Source organism: Festucalex cinctus, chromosome 14 (genome assembly GCF_051991245.1).
Source record: "Festucalex cinctus isolate MCC-2025b chromosome 14, RoL_Fcin_1.0, whole genome shotgun sequence".
NCBI classification, from domain to species: domain Eukaryota; kingdom Metazoa; phylum Chordata; class Actinopteri; order Syngnathiformes; family Syngnathidae; genus Festucalex; species Festucalex cinctus.
Window position 1 is genome coordinate 17789347 of NC_135424.1, and position 23996 is coordinate 17813342.

Here is a 23996-nt window from a genome sequence, read left to right on the forward strand (position 1 = left end):
ATCTGGTGAAAGTAACAAATAAAGTAACTTGTAATCAAATTTTGTTACTTTTAAACCAAATAATCAGTAAAGTAAGTAAAGTAAGCAAAGTAAGTTTCTTTTTCAACGTTAAAAGCAAAGTGGTCACTGTTTCTCTTTGTAAGGTTTTATCAGGCTGGAACCATATTTGATAACTTTCAAAGGAAAAAAAAAGAACCCCACATGAGGGAGTAGCGATCAAGAAAAGATGATAGTAATAATGACAATGTTGGAAAATGGCTGTGAACTATTCCAAAATATTGTAATTTAAAGTCGAATTAAACTGGTATCAAACTTTTGCTATCCTAAAGTTTTTAAAGATAATATAATTAATGTTTAGTCACATTTTAGCATCTTATGTTTCACCCGAATAAGGATAAGTGGTTTTAAGAGGATGGATGGATGGATGGATGGATGGATGGATGGATGTATGGATGGATGGATGGATGGATGGATGGATGGATGGATGGACATATGTCATTAGTTCTGCAGTATTTTCTTCTTCAGCTTCTCATTAAGCCCTCATGGAAGAATGTAAAACAAAAAACAAAAAAACATATCCAAGGGTGAGTCAGTCACATGATGGGACTTGTGTTTCCAAGACTACAGAACAAAGCAAATAAATAAAAGTAAACACCCAACGATCCACACATGAAGGAAGGAGTTGCTTGCTGCTGGAGCGAAGGCAGTAAGGTTTGAGCTGACCCTTAACATTAACCGTGAGCTCTACATTGTTGAGCTCTACCAGCTCTTTTGTTCTCGAGACCTGCTCTCCCTTGTATGCACTCTCTTTTTTTTGCAGCAGAGGGACATTTTTGATAGGTAGGCTCGACCCCACTGTGCGGACCCTCGTAACAATAGAGCATTGTTTTAGGGGTCACTCAATTTGTAGTCATTCTTTTCGAGATTGAGAAGGCTTGAGCCATGTTAAATCAGCATGATTTATCCAGCTGTTTTATTACTATACTAAATTATTATAAGTCATTTTGACAATGTAGAAAGAAGTTAAAAGCAGGACAGATGCAGGCGTAAGAAATTATAATCTCTCATGGAAGAGACATTAGGTTTATTGTTGTCAATCGACTACCAAAGAGATTGTGTTTTTTGTTTTTTTGCACAGAACAATTTATTCTGTTATATCACATTGATATTCTGCATAAATTCTATAAATTGAAGTTACATTGTGTACCAACTAGAAGTAAAATAGATACCGGGGAGCTCAAAAGGCAGGTCTCAAATTGAGCATCGTCTTGGCCTGATGAGTGCAACCACCCTGCTCCCGCAAGGCTATCTTTGCCCTGTGTGACTCCGCAGTGAGGCACTTGCAAGTCCAGCAGAACTCTAGCCTCGATGGATTGCGTGGTGATTACCCGTGATTGATTCTGCCCCAGACTGGCACAGACATCACAACATTCATCTCAGAGCTGTAACCTAGATTAACCTCTTATCCGTGACATCACCGTCCGGTTCATGGCCTCTCATTTACATTTACCGAGTCATTATGCATGGCAATACAGAACAGGGCATCCTCTCCAACATGATCAAAATGTTTATTTTCTGCTGCTACTAAAAAGGGAGAAGCAGCAATTAGCTGCTCAAAAACTGATTTCAGGTTGTTTTTTTAAAGGTCACATTGTAAATAAGACAATAAGACCTCAGGAATATGAGAAATGCATTTTTACCTTTGCCAGGGAGATGTTTTTTTTCCTGTTTTTTTTTTTTTGCATATGCTAGTCCCCACCCCAAAAGTAATTAACTTCCTAATTAATTTTCATAAAACTTTGTGAAGGCGTGGGGATTGTTCCTAAGAAGAAACTATTGTATTCTGGAAAATAATGTGGATCGCCTAATAATGTATTATTGCGGAAAGTGTGGAATTCAAAGGAAATATTCTTATTTTCATTTGTTCGGAACTTTGTAATGTGCATTACTGCCACCTAAAGATCTCAAATGGAAAATAATCATCAATAGCTACTTTGTTTTGTTTTGTTTTTTTTAATTAGCAAGACTACACACATTTACGTGTATTCCCCTGTGTGGAGCCAGGATTTTTAGAACATGTTAATTATGCATGAATATTAATGACAACATTCATTGATATGCAGAAGGCGGATATCTGTGAAAGTGTAGAATTTGGTGCTGATCCAAATGAGGGTTGCTCAGCCTTGGTGGCTGCCTGTGTTCTGATGAGTGCCATTACATTTTTCTTCCTTAAAACTTTGAAATAAATCCACTTGTTATTAGGATATTTTAAAGGCAATCTAGGAGTTTTTGACATGCAACTCGATCCAATGAAAATGCCCTTTATTGGTGGAGGACATAATGCTGGTTAAACTACTTGGGATGTTGTTAAGCAGTTGCATTATTAAACAGTCTTCTATTCCATGAAGTAGTAATGGCTTGGCTTCCCTGTCTATAAATTGACATTTTCCCTCCATGAGGGCTCCGTGTTGACTGGATTACTTTTTACTTAAATCCTTAAAACAAACGAGCTCTTAATTAATCTGCTACAGATCAAATCCTTAGGCCGCCTTTAAGCACAAATATGTTGTTTGTTTATTTTATTTTTGTTTAAAATAACATCTCCAAAATAATTTGAATATTACACTGAACCAGAAATAGTCGTAAAATGTTACCTTGCAGTTGACATGGTAACTCTGTGTCACCTATTACTGTGGTATTTAATGTTGGTAGACCAGCCTGGACACTTGTGGTGACAGTAAATGTACAGTACATAAATCAAGTAATTTGTCATATACTAAAAAAAATAAAAAAATAAAAAAATATCATTACGAATAAGAATCATGTCAATATCAGCAAACAGTATGCTGCCGTGACAAAAATTATGTATCCAGCTAAATTGAGAGAAATAATAAAGCAAGCACTTCCACTTTTACAATTTATGCACGCGTCTGTGCAATGTTTGCAAGTTTATATATTTCTGAACAGGAGAACATTAATATGCTTTGCCATGCTTGTTTTTTAGGCTGTGATTTTTGTAAGGGGGGTGGGCGGAAGACTGCAAAACAAAAAGAATCACACAGCAGCATTGTAGATATATATATATATTTTTTAATATAATGATTCACACTGCTGTTGGGCGGGATTATACAGTATCATATATGTACAAGTATGAAAATGACTTTGCAATGAGAAGAAAAAAGGTAGATCCATACTGGCCTTGTGTGGTTAGAAAGCAAAGTGTCTAACCAGGGCAAATGGGTCATTATCAGCTCTGGGGTTGAACAGAAAACAATATGACACACTTTTATTTTAGATGTGGCTATATATCTTATGGAAAAATAAATGTCTTACAGATGATGTGGTGTTGGATGTTTGTTTTGTTTTTGTTTTGTTTTGTTTTGTTTCGTTTTGTTTCGTTTTGTTTTGTTTTGTTTTGTTTTGTTTTGTTTTAATTGGCATCCCACAATGTGAGGTTCAACTCACTCTCAGTATACTCTATATTGAAAACGTTTTTTTAATTTTGGATCTTCAGGAAAAAAAAAAGTAACATTACTACAAAGAATTATGTCTCATAAGGTCCAGGAGGAGAACTTCGCTGCGATCAGATATGATCACTATGAATTACATCATGTCAAACCAGCCTAATTGTTTCACCTTCACCCTGTCAAGACTCACCGCCTCATTTATCAGCTGCCACCAGTCATCTGGCTTCTTTGATTTTAAGTAAGCCTTCGTCTCGGTCGTCACAGATTCTCACAGAGATTAGCCGGAAAAATAATGACTGCACTGATGACATGCCATCCTTTCATCGTTCCACTCACAAGAAGAGTATTGAAGACTGAAGCGAAACTGTAATTCCTAATTATATATAGTTCTGTTGGTTCAGTCTAATGTGTTTCTGCACTGTTTACCTTCTGCCACATGGCAAGCAATAGGCCGCAATTCTTGTCATGGAAAGAAATGGATGTTCAGAAAGCATACATCGAGGGCACTTTGCTTTTTATCTAGTAATGCTTCCTGCCTGGCTTATGGCACAGTATCAACTCTCACATCAGAAGATAGCAACTGGAGAGAAAAAAACTCCAGAGATCAAACAGACAAAGTTAATCAGAAGAGAGGCAAAAGACATGCAAAGAATCCCTCTGTCAGACTTGCTGCTTCGAACTCTCCTCCTTTTTTTTTCTTTACACCTCATCCCTGAAGCAAACATGCATGTCTCCTCCAGGACTTCAATTGTCAGCTCTAGCAGAGGAAGCCAAGGCGTTGAGGTGAGGAAGAGAGAGGGCAAGGACGGGAGAGCGCGGAAGGGAAAAAAAAACAGGTGACGGAATCCTCCAAAAAGACGAACACTCCGTTAGGCTCGGTGCAGAGTAACAGGACCACGGGGACAGCAGCAACAATGTCCTCAATGTTGAAAAATGGAAAATAAAAAGATGGGGCAGTGTTGACACAGTAAATAATACTTGTCGGCAGATGAATAATGGCGGGAGCAGAAAAACTGCTTCCAGTGGAGACTCAGGTTCTTTGTCTTCGAAGGACGTTTGTTGGCGCTTCAGAGGATCATTGACCTACATGATGATGTCAACTACAAAATTATGTACTGGGGTGGGGGGGTGACCGTATTTTGGGTCTCCAAAAGAGGGTTGAATTTCTTTTTGGGGGTAGAAGGCATCAACTTAAAACAATTATTTGAGACCCACCATTACTTCTTATAAGCAAGCCGCAACTTAAATCAAGGGACAGCTAATTCTTTAGGCCTGGTTCATCTTCATTTATAGAATACGTTATGTATATCGAACATGCATTACAGTAGAGTATTTATCTTGCTTTGTGAATTCACATCCCCATAGTGGTACAAAAATAAATAGTATTTTTTTTTAATTCAATTAGCTTTAATTCATTCACTGAAGCAACTGGATTTTGACTGATTTTGTAAGGCTCACAAAATATTGTGTTCTATTGCTATAAAAACATGGAACCTACCAAAAAGAAAGATTAGTCTCTTCTTTTATAAGTTAAAAAAAATGTTTCCATTGTGCAGCAACTAGCATGGGAATATAGCTAAGTTTCATCATTATTCACAAACCTGTTGAAAACACTGGGAAAAAAAAGAGCTTGTTTTAACATGGACCTGGTTGATCTCTTATACTCTGCTGCCACCTGCTGACCTTTTTTGTCATAACTACCATTGCTTTAAGCGACCTCTTCAGGTCAGAAGCTGCATCAAAGAATTCTGTGTGCTCTAGCATAGAAAAAACATATACACATATATATATATATATATATATATATATATATATATATATATATATATATATATATATATATATATATATATATATATATATATTTGGTAGGGAAGGACAAAGTATTAAAAAAAAACGTATTAATGCGTTTTTGGGTTTGAATGAGTTAATACTTAATTTAGAGAACCCTTGTGAGGAATAAGCGGTTAAGATAATAGATGGATATATTTTTAGCAGATTTGTTAGTTTTTACCAGTTTTTTAATTTGTATTTTTTATTTTTATTTTTTTAGCTCTTTTAGTTTTTATCAGTTTTTAGCTTTAGGAGTATTTGTCAAGTGCAAGATAAAAAGAAATCTCAATAAGTATTGTGTAATGACCTTGACCGTGACCGTGTTTGACCTTCTTTCTTCCGTAAGGCCGTTACCCTGTTATACAGTAATATTGAAATGAATGAAAGCTCATCTATGAAATTGACAGACAAAAACGAAGGACGAAGGACTTTCCGTATAATGATACTTAGCTTTAGTTAGCTATATAAACATAAAATGTAGTTTCAGTTACCATTTTATGGATAATGGGTAAAAAGTAAGGCAAGGCCTAATGAAAGTTGTTTGTGTTAAATCGTGTATAAATTGATTTTTTTTTTTCTTCACATCTTTCACATTTGCTGCATGTCGTCTCTCACTATAAATCTGTCTGGGGCTCTCTTATCTCTCTCTTACTCCAGTTTCACCATGCTGCGTGATTGTAGGCTCCCCCTTCCTCATTTTGCTTTGTATGGACATAAAGACACCGCCAAACATCTTGACATCACATCAATATTGGGGATCAGTTGAAAAACATGACTTTTAAAAAACAAACGTTTTGTGTTGACTATCTTTCAAAATCAATTATTTTCTTATTTGATAAAGAGCTGTAAAAACGTGCACCAGAAAAAAACAGCGAAAAGGAATGGAATGGCTCCAGTCTAACATTTCACAGTTCAACCATCATGTGTCAGACAGAATTACAACCCATAGGGTTAATCTTTTTCTGGGAAACTGAAATTGTAGACCAGTGGTTTTAAACCTGTGTTCAATTGATCAATATGGTGTTCCACAGGGTTCAATTCTGGGGCCTCTTGTTTTCATAGCACTTACTGAGCCTGGGTTCCACTTTAAGGAAACAGCTGTGTTTTTGTTTTGTTTTTTGTTTTTTTTAAGTGCTCTATTAATATAGAGTGGAGTTGAGTGATGGGATTTATATGATTTACAATGCTAAGTTGAGCAATTCTACTCTAGCACAACTAAAGGAACATTTCCTTACGATGCATGGAGATGAAGAATACACGAACACAAAGCAAATCACATTTTATTTTTCAATAAAGTAGAGTTCAGTGTATGACAATTGGGGACCGGCGGGGTTAAGAACCACTGTTGTAGATCATTAGAGAGCTTGTGTTTATTTAAGATTTAACTTCATGTAATTGTTACTGTATTGTGCTTATAAAGGCCATTTCCCTTGCTAAGATCTCTCTTGTGCTATTTCATCAGAGAGGAGGAGTCGTACAGAAGACGGTGGATTATCTGAACATGATTTCCCTTCTGCCGTCCGTTCAGATAATATGTCACAGTTAAGAGCCTCACTGTCTCAGCTTCTGATGAGAAGGACCTCCAAGTCAGCTTAGAACATTATCAGACTCCAGTATTAAGCTAAGCGTAGCCTATCTGTGACAAAAAGATGGGGGATTTTCAGGATGCCGGCCTTATCCTGGAGGAATTGTTGAGCGCTGTCATATCAGTAGCTTTGCAGGCTCGAAACAACAAGCTCAGCTTTTGCACCAATCCCTGCCATCCATTCCCATTCTTTCTTGCTGCCATCACTTCATCACGAATGGCAGGAGTATTACAAAGACGTACTGTACTGTGTCTCCACGGCCTGCTTGATTCTTCAAAAGCGCTTTAGCTCAGTCATCACTGTCATGATGATGAAATCAAAGTGGTCAACACTGTTTATGTTGTCTCGATGTTGCCTTATGAACCTCTTGCGCAGTGTTCCTCCGGCATTAGCGTTCTCCTCACGGTGGCAAAACGTACTGATGTCTTCTTAGGGAGACGTGCAGGATTAGAGTGCGTTGTCTTTCCTTCACCTTGCTGAGCTTGTGTTTGGGGATGAGATCTGCAGTTGCCCGTCGGCTCCCCCACTGTATTGCTCCGCTGTAGACTCTCCCACTGAGGTATGATGTAAATGAGTCTGGAAATGGAGTGGGAAAGAGCAATATTTACAATCTCTGTGATATAGCTTGGTCACAGATAGAGTTGCAAGATGGATTCTGGAATCACAAGAATTTCATTTTACCAAACCTTAACTGCTTTGAAGTTCTGGCAAAGGTCAGGTAGGGGAGAAAATTTACATATGACACAAGTAATTTGAAGCACGTTACAAGGTCTAGGCATTTACTGACAAGAAAAGACTTGTAATTATTCCCTTTCTTTTTCAGCCCAGGATCAGAAGGTTGGTGGCAGCTTCCTTCACGTGTTCCTACAAGATGGAAGTCCTGTTGCCGAGCTTGGATGTGGCAGTAAACATGTTCTCAATGTGGCCGCCAGCCAGACCATCAACAATAACAGATGGATGTCAATGTCAGTTCGGTAAGAATCGCTTCGTTCCCAATTACAGATGTCACGTGATGATATGTTGACTTGCAGTTAAAGGGGCATGACGCAACTTAAGACTGAAATTGGAGTGTTAAAATAACCAGATTTTTCACCCAAACATGTTTTAAGAATTGTATAATGGACAAGAGGCACTACTGTGGCACAATGACTGTTGCCTCTATTTTCCTGTAAAGTGAAATAATGTTGGCGTAACATGCTCATGATCCTGGCCGTGCGTGTCGCTGGCGTCCATTCCACGTTTCACCAGAGGGGTCGCAAATGTGCAAAAACTCTGAATCCTGCATCATGGGCCTTTTAGGCCGTCAGGTCAGACACGTTTTCGTTCAGTTTCGCTCCACTACCAGGGGCACTAAATAATCTTTAATTCATAAAATAGATTTATCAGTAGTAAGTAAGAATCCGTGGAGTTCACCCTGTGAAAACCCGCCAATTTTGTGTTTTCGGTGGTGAAACCCCGGCACTATTTTTGCGATGAGGCGCAGTGATCTCTGGTGTGGGCGTAGTGCCATTAGGTCGGTAGTGGTGTGATTTAGGTCACATGAGCCAATCAGGTAGCTGCTGCGTTCTCCTCACCATAGCAACCGCATATCAAAAATGGCGACCACAACGTCGGCGAGCGAAGAAGAGCGAAAGGAGAAAAAAGTTAAAAAGAAAGTGGTGAATAAACTTCGTTCCCGTTCAGCTTTGCCCATCGCTTCAGCTGGCCCCGTCCTTCCAGCCATCTGCATCATTTGTAAAAAAAAATAAATTTCAAACTATACTCGTCTGGGATCGGAAGGCACACGGAAGAGGGATCATCTCGCCAAAGCAGAAACATTGTCAGCAGGTATGTGCTACACACACGCGTGCCCATTTCTGTTATTAATGTGACCGATATTTAGTATAGGGCTGAAAATAATTTGTTGCTAGGTTAAGTTTTAAGGCTATAGTTTATTAAAAACGCGAGCTGCTGAATGATTTATCGAGTGAATCCAACAGTTGTTACCAAACTCGAGTTACCTGTGCCCATCAGTCATAATAAAGAGTCACAGCTACACACTCCCTTTTCCCCAAACTCTCTCTCATCAACCTCAACAAACACTTTACTTTACTTAAATCTGTGATATGCATATACTGTAAAGAGGTGATGTGACAATAACACTTATAATGTAATTCTTTTTTGTGTAAAGGCGGGTTGCTGCAGGCAGATGAGATGATGAAAAATAAATAAATAAAATTGATTCTCTAAAAATGAAAAACAGTTGGTTGTTAATTATTACATGCAAATGTGTTTTTTTTTTGTCTTCTGTATTTATAATTGTTCTTTGACCAAGAAAGTATATAGGCCTATAGGTGTATTTTTATTTCTATCCAAATATACGATTATTCACTAGAATTTTTCAGTAGGATATCCGAATACCAAAATATTCGATAGCTGCAGCACTAATAATACTAATTTTGAGTTGTGGCACGCCCACACGAGTTATTTTACCACACACCTGTGTCAAAACTAGCTTACTGCACACACTGCACCCCAACTTCAAATTTTTGCTAACATAATAATAATAACAACAACAACAATAATAATAATAATAATAATAATATATTGTGAATTTTGTTGGATCCAAAAGCAACTTACATAATTATATATTATATGATTGTAATTGTCTTATTTTCAAATGTTTAAATATTTTCTTGATTTGAACAAAATATAATTGTTTTGAATAATCTTGATTTCAATTATTACCAAAATAATTGTGATGAGTATTTTTTCCCATAATAGAGCAGCCCTAATGTGATGTGAAAATGTGTATCTTGTGCTCATCTTTCCCTTTAATTTTCTATTTCAGGCAGGATATACTGAAACGAAGATTCAGGCGTGATTTCCCCCAGCTGGTTTTTCACACCCCTTTCCAGCAACAACTCTGAAATGGTTTTTGTAGAGACATTATCAACAACTGACAAACTTTTACACAGGGTACCTCACTCATCAGATACATCAACTACTGAGTCTACTGACGTAAGCCAAGAAAGTGACATTAACACATAGCTGGTACAACATCAGGTTGGAAAATTACAGGGCATACGAGGACACTTTACAGTGCAGGGCTGTAAAATCTATGTAAAATCTGCCATTTTGTTTGTTTCATTATCAAGATGTTAACTCTCCATTTTAACACTTTTCAAGCAAAAATAAAAATGTCTGTATTCCATTTTCCACAAAAAAATGCCCAAAACAAAGCTGTTCCATTGAAGTTCCATGGTTTTATTGTGAATGCACATTTGATTTTTATTTGATTTTTTAATTTTTTTTTATTAATATTTTATTGTGTGTCGGGCATAAATAACATGCTGTGATGACATAATCTGATACTTTAATAAATATTCTATATGTTATAATAATCTGGGCTCTGAATGCATCTATTTCCATCTAGTCCATTTTGCCTTGTTCCAGGTTTGTGGTGCATTGTAGTATTTTTGGCCAATGTATGCTGCTTCTTGTGTACCTTTCATGACGTAGTAGGTTGTAAATTGTTTTCATATATGAAACATAAACATTGCTAAATGTAACATTCGTGTGCTGGTGTCACTTCCAGTTGAAGCGTTTTTTATTTTTTTTTGGCACAAATTTAATGATCTAAATTCACATGATTGCACCAAACCACCAATACTTGTTTCTGATGTTAGGTACATGTATTTATAACATCTGGGAATGATATTCTGTTGCCAAATTTAATGTAAGACGTTTTAAAACCAAAAACTGCAGCACAAAATTTTCGTTTTTTGTTATTTACCTATATATGCATTTCTGGCTTGTGACAAAATTGGGGCAGGAAAACATTGGGTGAACTTTTAACCCAAAGTTCAGAAGGGTATTATCTATCAAAAAATGCATTGAACAAGTAGTGCCCAGACAGTGGAGCGAAACTCATTTTCTAGGCACTTTTTGGGGGTTCACCCCACGGCCTATTTACCGTATTTTTCGGATTATAAGTCGCAGTTTTTTTCATAGTTTGGCAGGGGGTGCGACTTATACTCTGGTGCGACTTATGTGTGAAATTATTAACACATTATTATATCATTTCACATGTTATTTTTACACTAAACCGCAAGAGGGCGCTTTAGGCCTGTGTTGATAATTTCAACATTGCCGGTAGAAGAGGAAGTGGCGCATCGTCTCCCTCCCGAGTTGGGGGAGTTGTTTAAAAGTGACACCCAGGATGAAGATTTCATTGGATTTAGTGATTTGGAGTGAAACTGATAGTTTGGTAAACTTGATGGGAACATAATTCACCCACGGAACGTTGGGAGGAAGGGAGAGTTCCGGGTGGGAAGGTTTTGTTATGTGGAAAAGGGGAGTTAGCCTGTTAGCTTCTAGCTGAGTGGGGAGTTGCTGTTAAGATCTCAGTAGCTGATGTCAATAAAACGCCAGCCTTTGGCTCCGTGCTTCAACACTCCAACTCCCGTCACTGCTCGCTACAAACTCTTAATATGTTGCGTCATTGCTGACATTACCAGGCATGTCAGTCATGTAACATTAGTATACCATACGCTTATTCAGCCTGTTGTTCTCTATTTTATTTTTATTTTAAATTGCCTTTCAAGATGACATGTATGTTTTTGGTGTTGGATTTTATCACATAAATTTCCCCCAAAAATGCGACTTATGCTCTAGTGCGACTTATATGTTTTTTCCTTCTTAATTATGCATTTTTTGGCTGGTGCGATTTATAATTCGGAGCGACGTATAATCCGAAAAATACGGTAATATATGTTATATATATTTATATTAGAGCTGTCAAATGATTATTTTTTTTATCACACAATTTGTTAACACTTTAACTTTGACAGCACAAATTTATATACTCGCAAATACGTTTGAATGTACTCGCCTAACAAAAATGTTTACTCCACATTGGCAGTTCCACGCTGCCGTAGAAATCATCTCTGATATGTCCTGTATTTTCATAATTTTTCTTCAAATGGAAGCTCAATTCTAATTCTTCAGGTCACTCCTTTCCTAAGATACAGTAACATGCATTTTTATTGGCATTTGTTGACTTGTACAAAGCAGCTATGTCTTAAAAGCATTGGACTCTGTCTTTGTAAAATGCAAAATGTGTCTAAAGTCCACTTTTAAGATGTTTGTCTCTTTTTCATGTTGCTTTTATTAGTAGTAGTAGAAAGAAGGTGTTGCAGTCACGACTTTGTTACACAACGTTGTTACACTGGGCACCAGATCAAATATATTAAATCTTAAAAGCAGTAGGCAGCAAATATAGACTGATCTCACGAGATTACAATGGAAATTTGGTTTTCAGCGATACAGCAGCCGATTTGTTTCACCAGATTCTGAAGCATATCCATATGCTAATCCAGATAGAAGTGATGACAATGTTTTAGTCTGAGCTTGTGCAGAGGAGAAGAGGGAGACTTCATGGCGCTGTGCTCTGCCTCCGTTTAGCCTTAATCGTGGAACAGTTGTATTCATATGCTAATGAGTACATGGCATCATGCGGTTATGTTTGAGCGGTGACGACCTGCTTTTCTAGCATGGCCTCACAGAGTTAATCTGCTTTTTACACACATCAGTTCATACGTCTCTGACTGTAAATAACCGAATGACTAATTGCTCGATCTCACACAGCTTCTCTTTTTCATTTTAAAGTTTTTTATGCATATATCAAAATGAGTCTGTGACATTGGTGAAGTTTGTCTTTGAAATTAAAAAAAAAATGTAAAACTGAGCAGATTTGAATTTGGTGCTGTTGTGGCGTAGAATCGTGACTCATTATTCAAATACATGCTAACATCATGGTTGCTACACGCCCAACTCAACTCGGGAAAAATGACTGAAGGCGCAACGCACTGCGTCTAAAACTTTCAACTGACATTTTCAAAGGAGTTTAAGAATACATTGTTTCAATTTATTTTGGGAGAGCCTTCTAAGCATCTCAGAATTAGAATTGTGTTGTGTTCGGAACATTTTGTGGAGGATGGCTTCGTCAATTGTAAGCATTAGCACACGCTACAAATATATTTGCACACACCCTGTGATCAGTTTTTTTTTTAAGTTTCTTAAGTGTAAATACATAAAAAAAATTTGAGTATAGCATACATTGAAACAAGCCAGCCAGCTGCAAAATCATCCATCCATTTTCTCTGGATTGAATGCGTCCCTAATATAGTGCTATATACTCATATCATCAATGTTGTAGGATTGTTCTCGCCACCTCTTACCTTATAAAATGTTGCTGTTCATCCAACCTCATTACCAAAAAACAAACAAACAAACAAAAATAAGCCTAAATAAGTCTACCTTTTCTGTCATTTAATTTGGAATGTGTTGGATCAACATCCCAGCAAGCGCTGCAAAGAAAAAGCCTCTTCCTTTTCTTTGCTGTTTATCCATGCTGGGCTGTTATGCGCTGCAGTTTTTATAATGACATAATTGCTCCCACAAGTAGTTGGAAGGATGAGTGCAAATCAACACATTAAACAACGTGGAGGGTCTATTTAAATGACATTAAAAGCCCTCCGGTGGGTGATCTACACAGCTGTTGCACCTGCTCTGAGCTCTGCAATCTTCCTTCTACTCTATCAACACAGTTTTGGTGCAAAAACACATTTTCTAAAATTGTTGTTGCGCTCACCAAAATCTCACTTGGCAATTCTGCTTTTTCAGTCAAGGATTTGGCACGGTGTTGTGGCAGTTAATCTACTGTACTTGAATAAATCACTTTGTCATTTTGTTTCTGCTAAAATTGTTATACATGCAGGAAAGTTTTTTAACCAATGTGTTCGAGATTGGTCGATTATTTGCACTTCATGCAAAATCTGTAATCGAATGTATTGTCGTAATTTGTGCAAGCTGTCATTCACACCATTGATCGGATATGTGAAATAAAGCATTACGGCAAAAACAACCTCGTTCGCTCCGGAGTAGTTCTTTGCTGCCATAGTGTATATGTGAGCCTAGAAGCTAATCTGTTTTTCTCCTTGTCACATGTTGTAGGAGCGGAAAACCTCTGCACCCTTGACCATCCAATCACAAAGTAATAGTGTTGGTGTATATATTTTTTTCTTTTTTGACTGGTAAAATCTCTGAAAACCATTTTCTGTATGTCAGATAAAAGTTGTAGCTATAGTATGTGTATTATATATTTAATTTGTGATTATTTGTGTGCATTGTCAACAACATATTCAGACTGAATAGCCCTATGTATGTAATACATGTTGTATACCATGAAAGAATGCATAATGAGCAGATAAACAGGAGACACTAAAGCCCTGAATAGCCTCTCTCTCTCACTCTCTCTCTCTCTCTCTGAGTGTGTGTCATTGCATTTGCCCAGCACTTTGGTTTTGAAGAGCTCTAATAGAACGTTACAGAAGCCAAGACAAAAGGCCACCACTGCACAACAATATTATTGCACAACATGGAGTGTGCACAAGGGAACCGGTGTAATTTTTCATTGAAGGAGTACATTTTTATTGTTGGCACTGCTATTGATGATGGTACACTTTCCCCTCTGTGTTTATTTTTGTTGTTTTTTTTGTTTTGGTTTTTTTGGCCGTCAGTGTTATGGGTGCTTTTTAGGAGTCGGTTGACTTGTATGTTATTATTGGAAAACTGTGTTTAATATTGGCGTTGATTGTATTGGCAAAGTTGAAGAGCAACATGGACACTACATCCTTCATGCACAATCTTTCGGGTTTTTTTTGGGTTTTTTTTGTTTGTTTTTTTGTAGGACAGTGAACTGTAGGAACCTGGCAAGTCATTTCTCAAATGTATGATACTTTTCTCTTTTTTTTTTTTTTTGTCACTCTGCAGAGAATATCCATCACATACATATTTAAATTTTGAATTTATTTGATACATCACTGTCTGTGTCATGTTGCTGGGCTCTCAGTGTGTTTCCTTGTCTCACAGTGCCTGATTAATGAGAGGGGCGTGTCCCCTGCACCACACCTGCAGTGCATCACCTATTAGGCCTTCATAAGGACTAGGACTCCTTGCAGCCACTGTCGGGTCGTTGCGCCGTCTGCTCACAGCCATCATCTAGTGTTTCTACTGTTTTTTCGCCTTCGCTAATTATTCTAGTCCAAGATTCTCGATTTTCATCTACGTAAGTTTTGCTACGTCTCTTTTTGTTCCCACTTTTATGTGGCGTGTTTCTTAGCTATAGTAAGTTGTTGCTTTCTTGTGTTTGCGGTTTGTAGCCTTCGGGTCTTTTTGTGTTGTGTTAATTTCCCTCCTTGCAATTTGCAAGCACCTTTTGTTAACCTTTTTCCTGGCTGTGTCCAGCGCTTTATGTTCATATTCACGTGTTTTGGTGAATAAAACCTCTCGCTTACTCCTCTCTATTCTGGGATCCACTCTCCGGTCGCACCGGAACCTTAACAGACTGTGATGGAAATGTTCTACCCGATGTGAAGTATTTATTCAGGTGTATTATAGTTTGTATCTAAATTGGACTAATGTTTGCAACCTTTGGCGTATCTTCATTTTTTTTTTTTTTTGCCAGCAATGTCATAACATATGATACGATATGTTGTATGACAAAATAACTATTTTGGGATTTTTACTGACCCTTTTGAAAGATTAAAAAAATCAGTTGTGATAGCAGGGAAAATAATGGTGGTCATAATCTACAAAAAAATTTAAAAATTGTAATCGGCTCCCTCCCTACTGCATTACTCACATCCACAAGTCAAGTTTCAAGTTTAAACACCTTTACAGTGTTTAAACAAAATAATACCAACATAAAACAATATCCACATACCACTTTACCCGGGCTTGACATTAACTAATACCCACCAAATGTGGTTGAATTTCACCGGTGGCGGGTGACCTTGCGTATATTGAAATCGAGTATGAACATGAAAATATTAACATTAAATGAGTCCATTTACTCACTACACATACCTGTATTTAAAAACATGGTGTTTTTGCTATCAAATTGCATTTTATGATGACTCAGTGTGTATTAAAATGATCATATCTTGATTTGATATGGTTGAGAGGGATAACTTCATATTGAACATTGGAGTTTAATATTTGACAATAACTTAAATGACTCCACATTTTTCCGTAGTCCCTTTTAATTTGCCATAAATTGGCTCCATTATCAACATGTAACAGCTTGACTCAACTTCCATTATTTGCTTGGAAAAATGTGGGCAGCTCATCTTCTGTCTTCTTGCAGACGACAGTTCTTGATGCATTCATGGCCAGCTCGAAAAAATGTGACATGTCTCCGCCCACAACTACACCCCTGCGACCTCGTTCAGTCTCATCTGAGTGTGCAGGCCCAAATTCCAGTTCATTGACATTTTAAAATTCCATCTCAGACAGACATTAGTCCTGTAAATGCTACATTATTTTTTTTTCTGTCTATAATATATTCAAATCTCAGCTCTGGAGTGGAGTTTTCATGTTCTCTTTACAACTGTCGTCACCACCCAGAAACTAACCTGACACAAGCAATACGCTTACTAGCGTGTTATTGACCTGTCCAGTCCCCTCATGACCTTGAACAGGATAAACATTGTACAAAATGAATGGCTTGATGGATCATACAGCATGTGCACCCACTGCAACCCTGCAAAGTGACACAACACCACATAAACAAACCCCACCATAAACCCGGATTAGAGGAAAGTCAAAAAGTAATCACTACTGTAATTAGTGTCCCAGTGAATAATGGCCAGATCATTCCTTCGCAATGCAGTTTTAATTAGAAAAAGACAATTGATTACCTTTTCTGGCTACAACAATTGGCACAAGCCATCTTTTGGATTGGCCAAATGGCTTTTAATCACTTCATGATTGCTAAAGGAGTAGTATTTACTTTAAGGAGGCGCCCATGCTATGCAGTCGTGCTAGTAAGTTTATATACTGTGGCACAATTTGTATGGTACACATCTTACAATTTTTGACAGGCTATGTAAAACTATGAGCACAGCTGTAGGTTAATTACACATTGTGAAGTTTTCAGATTGCTTTCTAATATGCATCATTCTGTTCTAGCGTCAGTGTTTCCTTAGTTGCCTTGAAAAAGTAGTTATTTTACTGATTACTTGCTTTAAGTTAGATTACAAGTTACTTTAATAGTTACATTTTGCAGATATAGACATACCTGCTTAACATCAAAATAACACCTGGTTATGTCACTTAATTGGAAGTGTGTGTTTAACACTTTATGATCAATTTGTTTTTATTAAAATTAGACAGCAACCTTTTTGACTTAATTATTTTTTAATTTTAATCAATAGTGAGACTTTTTGGGATCATACTGAGAAATGTGCTACTTGTTTTTAATTAAAAAAAAAATTATTAAAAAAAAAATTGTTTAAAAAAAAATACAATAATTTCTAAAATAAAGTCTTATTTCCTTAACGTATTTCTTTATTAATGTTGTAATGCAAAACTCAACAATTATAATGTACATTGTTGAATAAATAAATATAGCGATTCGGGGACCTCCTGCAGTCACACAGTCTGGTGTGACTGTGAATGAATACTGCCCCCATAAGCCTTTTTTTTAATTTATGTATTTATTTTTAGTTATTTTTTAATATAGTTTTAATGAAGCTGCGTAGATAGCACTTTCGGCTGAACACACTGTGCAGCAAACCTTAATGTTTTTGTTTTTAGCGGACAGAAAATCAAAATAGTGACTGTAATCTGATCTCTCTCCTTCCCTCTTGCTGTTTATTGACACACGAGTGCGCTGAAAACGATGATGTCACTCCCTTAGACATGAATATTAATTGGAATACTCACGTCACTCTGTTCAATACCAGAGTTCGCCTTTCTAAAGTGGTCTATAATGTGTAGTTGTTTTATTCGTGACTTTAGTGAGTACTATAGTTTTCAATAAAATACGTGCAGTCAACTGCAACTGCTTATAGTGGTATGAAATGCCACTCTCTTTGAAATGCTGCTTTTACATGTAGGCTACATATTAACATATGTATTCTACAAAGTAACTATCAGGGGCATTTTAAGAGTAACTGTAGTAGGAACTGAACAAAAGACTAACCGCACGCAGTACATTGTACATATAAAAATACTAAAGCCAGCGCAGTAGTGCAGCAGTAAGATGGAGTCACTGCACCAGAACACTCAGTGAAGGATTTAGTCTGCATGCGATGAAGTTTGAGCGCAACTGACGTCAATAGTATGCCAGTATTGTAAGAACTCAATTGTGATAGAATTCAAACTTGATCATTAATAGGAGTCATATCTGGTGAGGGAATGTAACAAGTGTCGGGTGTCTTCCTTGTACATTTTAATGCATGTGACCTATTTACACTCCCTGCTCGCAGGTATGAAACGCCGCTGAGCACAGTCGCTCTTCCCACAGACAGAGCGAGGCGCTAAGTGAGCTGCAAATTATGAATTCACCACTAACAGGTTCCACATTATGGTGTGCTTCTTGTAAGGTTATGAAATATGATTAGAATAATAAGCCTTCATCAGCCACTGGGAAGTGTTGCAAAAGGCTTCGTGTGCAGCGTTTTACTGCCATCTGTCGCCAAAGCCTTCGGATGTTTTATGCAATGATAACATTTTAATGATCCAATCTCATCATTAATTATCTGGAGGGCAACGTGAAGGAGGCGTGTTGAGAAAGAACTGTTATGACAACTTTAATACATACTTTTGTGTCAAGGTGCAGTGCCCAAAATATTCAAATGCAATCCCTAACCAGCAGCTTTTATTTTAGATTCAAAGGGTCTGCGTTGCAATGAATGAGTCACAAAGCAGAGTCCAAATGAGGATGTCTGAGATGACAAAAAACAACAAGGTATGATTAGAGAATTAGCCAGATGAAATAATGCATAAGTAATGATCCAGTGTAAATAATCACCTCCATATTGTGCTTGTGTGTACTTAGAGAAAATGAAATATTCATACATATTTGTTTGTTTACCTCAAGTGGCGCTAGTGTCGGTCCTGCGAGACGGAGCGCTGAATGGTGCACGAGGGAGGAAATTACACGGTGCCTTTTTCTCTTTTGTTTGAGTAATCGTGTCTTTGTCGGTGTTGTATTTCGACAGTCTTAGGCCACAACATTAGGAACGGATGCATGATACAATGACATCCACTAAAAGAGATGGAGCACAAAATCTGCATGTTCAGAGATAACACTTAATTTTGATTGGCACTATAACCAATCAATCTATACAATACATCTATACAATAACTAACAAGAGACAGAACTGGAAGCCAGGTGGGTAACCTTTCAGTGCCCCGAGTTTCTTACATGAAGGAAAAAACAAAAACATTGAAGGGGAAGGGAAAAAACAAAGCGAGGTCTGCCCCTTTAAGGGGCACAGTATGAACCTGAAATAAAAACTCAACACCTAAAGCCACATAATAAAAGACTCTAAAACTTGCATGTGTGGGCGGAAGGAAATGGAGTAGGGGATTTTGGCCGCGACAACACAGACACCCTGTCCAGCAGCTAAAGTGATGATAACAGGGACGTGTATGTGTTGTGTGGAATCATGAACGTGTAAACATAAGTCTGTTTCAAAATGCCCCACCTGACACGGCAAGAACATCGTCTCATTGCCATGGAGACAGCCTCATTCATAATTCATACTGTTACAATACCACATATGCTGCAAATGGTCAATCAATCAAAATAGCACAAAACACATCGGAGCAATAAAAAATGAAGCACATTACTGTATCTGTAAATATTTGATGAAGTTCTTGTATTTGACATCACTGTTTTATCCAGGTTTGCCTAATGTGACCAGTGAGTGCGTGCTTGCATGACGCAGTTGCATGGATGATGGGTGATGATGATGAGGATGAGGGTTGTGAGCACCTGCAGGGGAACTATTCCCCTGCGCTACGTGGCTACTAGATGATGTAAAGAAGTCATCTTCATGAATAGTCATCTGTGCCTTAGAGCAAGACCAATGTAGATGAGCGTGGTGGAGCATCCGATGTGCTCACGAGTGAAGTCGTATCATCATGTTTGCTTAGTGAACATGCTCTTTGGGTCTCACGGGGAACATCTTGGCTGCATTAGCAGACGCAATACAAAAAGATACTATCAAGAAAAATGCTTGAACCAGATTTGCGGTAATGAATTGTGAAAATTCTCAAGTTGCCTTTTTGAGGTGGGAAATGTGCTTGGATTTTGAATGTGAAAGTGCCTTAAATGTTGGAAATTATTATTATTATTTCTTTCAAGCTGTTGACTGAATAGTTTACTGGTTGACCAAACATGTATATAAATATTGTGTGTTTTATGTTAATCTATTCCACCTCAGCAATTATGCATGTCCAAACACTGAGTTGTATATTTTTAAGTATTTTTAATTTTTTTAATTTTTTTAATTTTTTTTTATTTATTTCGTTTCACGCATGTGGTCATCAGTGTGCCTCTATACAGCACCATGTATACGTAAAAAAAATATTTAAAAATTTCATAACATAATCTTTAGATGTAATATGTGTGGTTGCCTGTAAATCTTCAAATTTAACAAGAGAGAGGATCAATCTCATTGTTGCCATGACATTATGAAAACATATGCTTTTATTGAACAACAGTTAATGAATGGACTGGGAATAATAAGAATCAACAGTAGCTGTAAAGAGTACTTGCTCCTGGGGGGTGGGGAAGATTTTTCTGCTGGCCTCCCCCATTCAGCAATCAAATAAATTAATTGATTGAAATTAATTGCACTGACAAGGTTGACACAGGTGACGTTAGTAAGCTATTGGACATTTGCAACTTATGAGTTCATGAAAAAAAACGGGCCTTGTTACAACTCAATGAAATATTAATAATCACCAAGTTATCTTTTGCATCCCTCAAAAGAGTCTCCATTCTCAGTTGCTAGCTAGCTCATGTGCATGAACCAATGAAGCCTGCATGGATAAATGGCAAAACATCTTCAAAAGACAACCCCAACAGTCCAGTTACGATCCATTTAATGCCCCGAGAAAGACATCCCGGAGTGACTAGGAGGAGTGCATTAAGTGGGAAATAAAAGTTTGCTGAGTGAAGCACTTCACCACCAATGGTTGTAAAGATGCAACCTTTTGGTTCAAATGTACTTTATTATATTCATTTAATATGCTTGACAATGTGCAATGACACTCACCAACAAGAACGTCTACTACTGTATGTTCATTCTTCAGCTAGGTTTTGCCAATAATCATTGGTAAAAATATTTCCATTTCAAAATATTTTTGAGATTTGTGATTGAAGGCAGTAGGATTTTATTCATTATAATGTGATAGTGAAAAACTATGTGCTTAATTTGTTTTTGTTTAAAAAGCTAAGTATGCCCAAATATTAGACTAGATTATGGAAAGAAAAAAGTTTGCTCAAAGCACCTGTTAAGCATGCCGTATATTCATGTCATCCCATACATGTGGTATCTGATGATTGCATCATCATTATTATTATTATTATTATTATTATTATTATTATTATTATTATTATTATTATTATTATTATTATTATTATTATGTTAATCCAGGTGTCGACAACATGGTAGCCCCCAGGGATCTCTTGAATGTGACCTTGGCGGTCCTTTTTTTTTTTTTTTTTTTTGGGCTATGAAATTTCACCTTGACAGAATATAAGAAATGGTTAAGTTTGACATATGTTCAATGAAAACAGTTTATAATAAGCTACAACAATGTTTATTGTGTTGGTTTAAAAAAAAAAACATCAATAGACAATTAAAATGGACATGTTTTTTATTAAATGTTGTTTATCGGAATGTTTTTGTAAAATTAAACACAGCCCAAGACAAATGTATCCATTTTAACATTTAAGAACTACAAAATAGTACAATGAAACTTCATCAACACACAATTAAAATGGTTCAATTTGACATATTTGCATACAAAACTGTTAATTATAAGCTCTATTTCATTATTAGGACACTTTTGCCACACGAAATATGGCCTGGGTCAAACTGACCCATTTGAAAATGTAAAAACTACAAACAGTAATCTTTCATAATGACATATTTGTTGGTAAAAATGGTTCATTTGAAATATTTGCAATGAAATTGGATAATAATGTTTATTGGGGTGCATTTTTATAGCCTGGGTCAAATTGACCCGGGAAGATTACTACTTTTCCTGAGAACCCAACCAACTGGTAGCCCACATAAGCCAACTGAATCTGACCAGACAAGCTAACCACTATGCGACCCTGCTGCCAAGAATTTAAACGCAAAACCCATGTCTATATTGTAAATGTATTTTCCCATTATGTCATAAAAAAAATAAAAATAAATACTGTTCTTGTACATGCATGGCAAACAACTTTGAATTATAATGACAGAGGTGTCCTGGCTGTTCCACCATCATTCGTCGGTGATCAGAGGTTGCCATGGCAATGGCATTTATGCAGTCTGCTTTTTAGTTTTTACAAGCTTACATTGTTTCATAATGAGACTATTTTAAGAAAGTGTACAAATTATGTATGTTAAATGACTTATTCTCCTTCAATTATTTACTTGTGTTCTCAGACAAACTAGTAGGCACATACAGTGCAGAACAATGACGCATTACTCCCGAGTAGAAGCTTCTTTAAAATGTATGTGGCATCGATTGTTGAATCTCATATATAATGCACACCGCTCTTATCGCATATTATGTACAAATGATGAATCGGAGAGTGGGAATCGCTTGACTTTGCAAAAGCTGCCTTCTGACACAAGTAGACCAGCTACTTAACATTGTGACTGCAACATTAATGACTGGTGCAAATGTATATTTCCCTTGAGATGCCAACAGAGGGTCAAATTATAAAATCGTCCTCAGACTCATTAGCTTTATAATGCATATCTGCTTCGTGCCCCCCTTTTTTTATCATTAATTAATCCCGGATGACATAATGAGCACTGTGTTTCTTTTGTGTGGTGATTACATTTTTTTGTATTGAACATGATGATCTTGTAAAACAGTTATATCTCAATATCATCATAATGCTAGAAATAACAGTTAAGGAAGCTGCAGTCTGCTTTAGCTTGCCATTCCTTGGCTTACGGTCCAAATGCACCATTGCTCCCTATACCCAATCTAGCAGTGCATAAAGTTTATCGAAAAACTACTGTGTAATGTATACATAGCGAGTTTATAGCGTAGTCTCAATAGTCACGTTAGTAGCCGCATTAGTGCATCTGCTCTGTCTATCTCTGCACATTATTTTCATGCTTTGCTGGATTTATTGTTCGATATTGTTGGTTGAGTGCGGTCTGATGAGACTCTTCCTTGCTTACTCCTTCTCTCTCTCTCTCTCCCCTCTTTACAGATACAATCTGCCCAGCGGCAAACAAGAAGGGTCATGTATGATTGAAATAGCAGTAAATAATGGCCCGGCTCATCGTCTCCAGGACTCTGTGTCACTGCCCGTGTCAGAGGTAACATGACCTGACTGTAAATTACACCTCCTGTACGAACACTTTGGTGTTTTTATTCATTGGCATTGCTCATGTACGTCTTTTTAAATGTTTAATGCATACTGTAAGATGTGCAGGATGTTCAAGATTTTTTAGTGATGAGTGTGGCCCAAAGTTCCAACGTATTTAATTATCTTTCATTACATACTCGTTACCAAATAAAAAATAGGTTGTATATTTTAGTTCATTGATATATTAATTTTATAGTAAGTACTTTGTATTAGTATTTGAAGTTAATATAGCATACTAAACTGTAAAAACGAGTGTGAAACATTGAGTTAGATTTGTGTTGTGGTAATTTTCTGCCATTAGGTGGCATTTGTGTTTCATGTTGGACGTTGGTGACGGGAACAAAATATTGTTCTTTTCAAATTCTGAACAATTTGTATTTGGAACAGAAAGCAACTTAAGGACTCCAGGCCATTTTGCTAATTGTAAATTACAACTAGCCACCTGTTACCACAAATGCATATACTGATATACTGTATATATTTCTAGAAGCTACAAGAAATGGAACTTTATTTAATATTTGAAACTGTATTATTGACTGCTGAACTGTTTCAAAATGACTGCTGGGAGTTCCATTCTATGATGTCCGCACATTATTATGCTTCGCTGTAATGGCGTCTGGCTGTGACAAATTTTTTGACAAGCAATGAAAGTAGCACCAGGCT

At 37.0% G+C, this 23996-nt stretch overlaps 1 protein-coding gene across 3 annotated transcripts in view; it reads left to right on the plus strand.

Moving 5' to 3' along the window:
• eys (eyes shut homolog) overlaps positions 1-23996 on the plus strand; it is a 175017-nt gene that overhangs the window by 120224 nt on the left and 30797 nt on the right. For all 3 annotated transcript variants that reach the window (XM_077495542.1, XM_077495543.1, XM_077495544.1), the window contains exons 40-41: positions 7710-7860; positions 23175-23283. In XM_077495542.1, coding sequence (XP_077351668.1) covers positions 7710-7860; positions 23175-23283 — 260 coding nt within the window. The remainder of the gene's footprint in view (positions 1-7709; positions 7861-23174; positions 23284-23996) is intronic.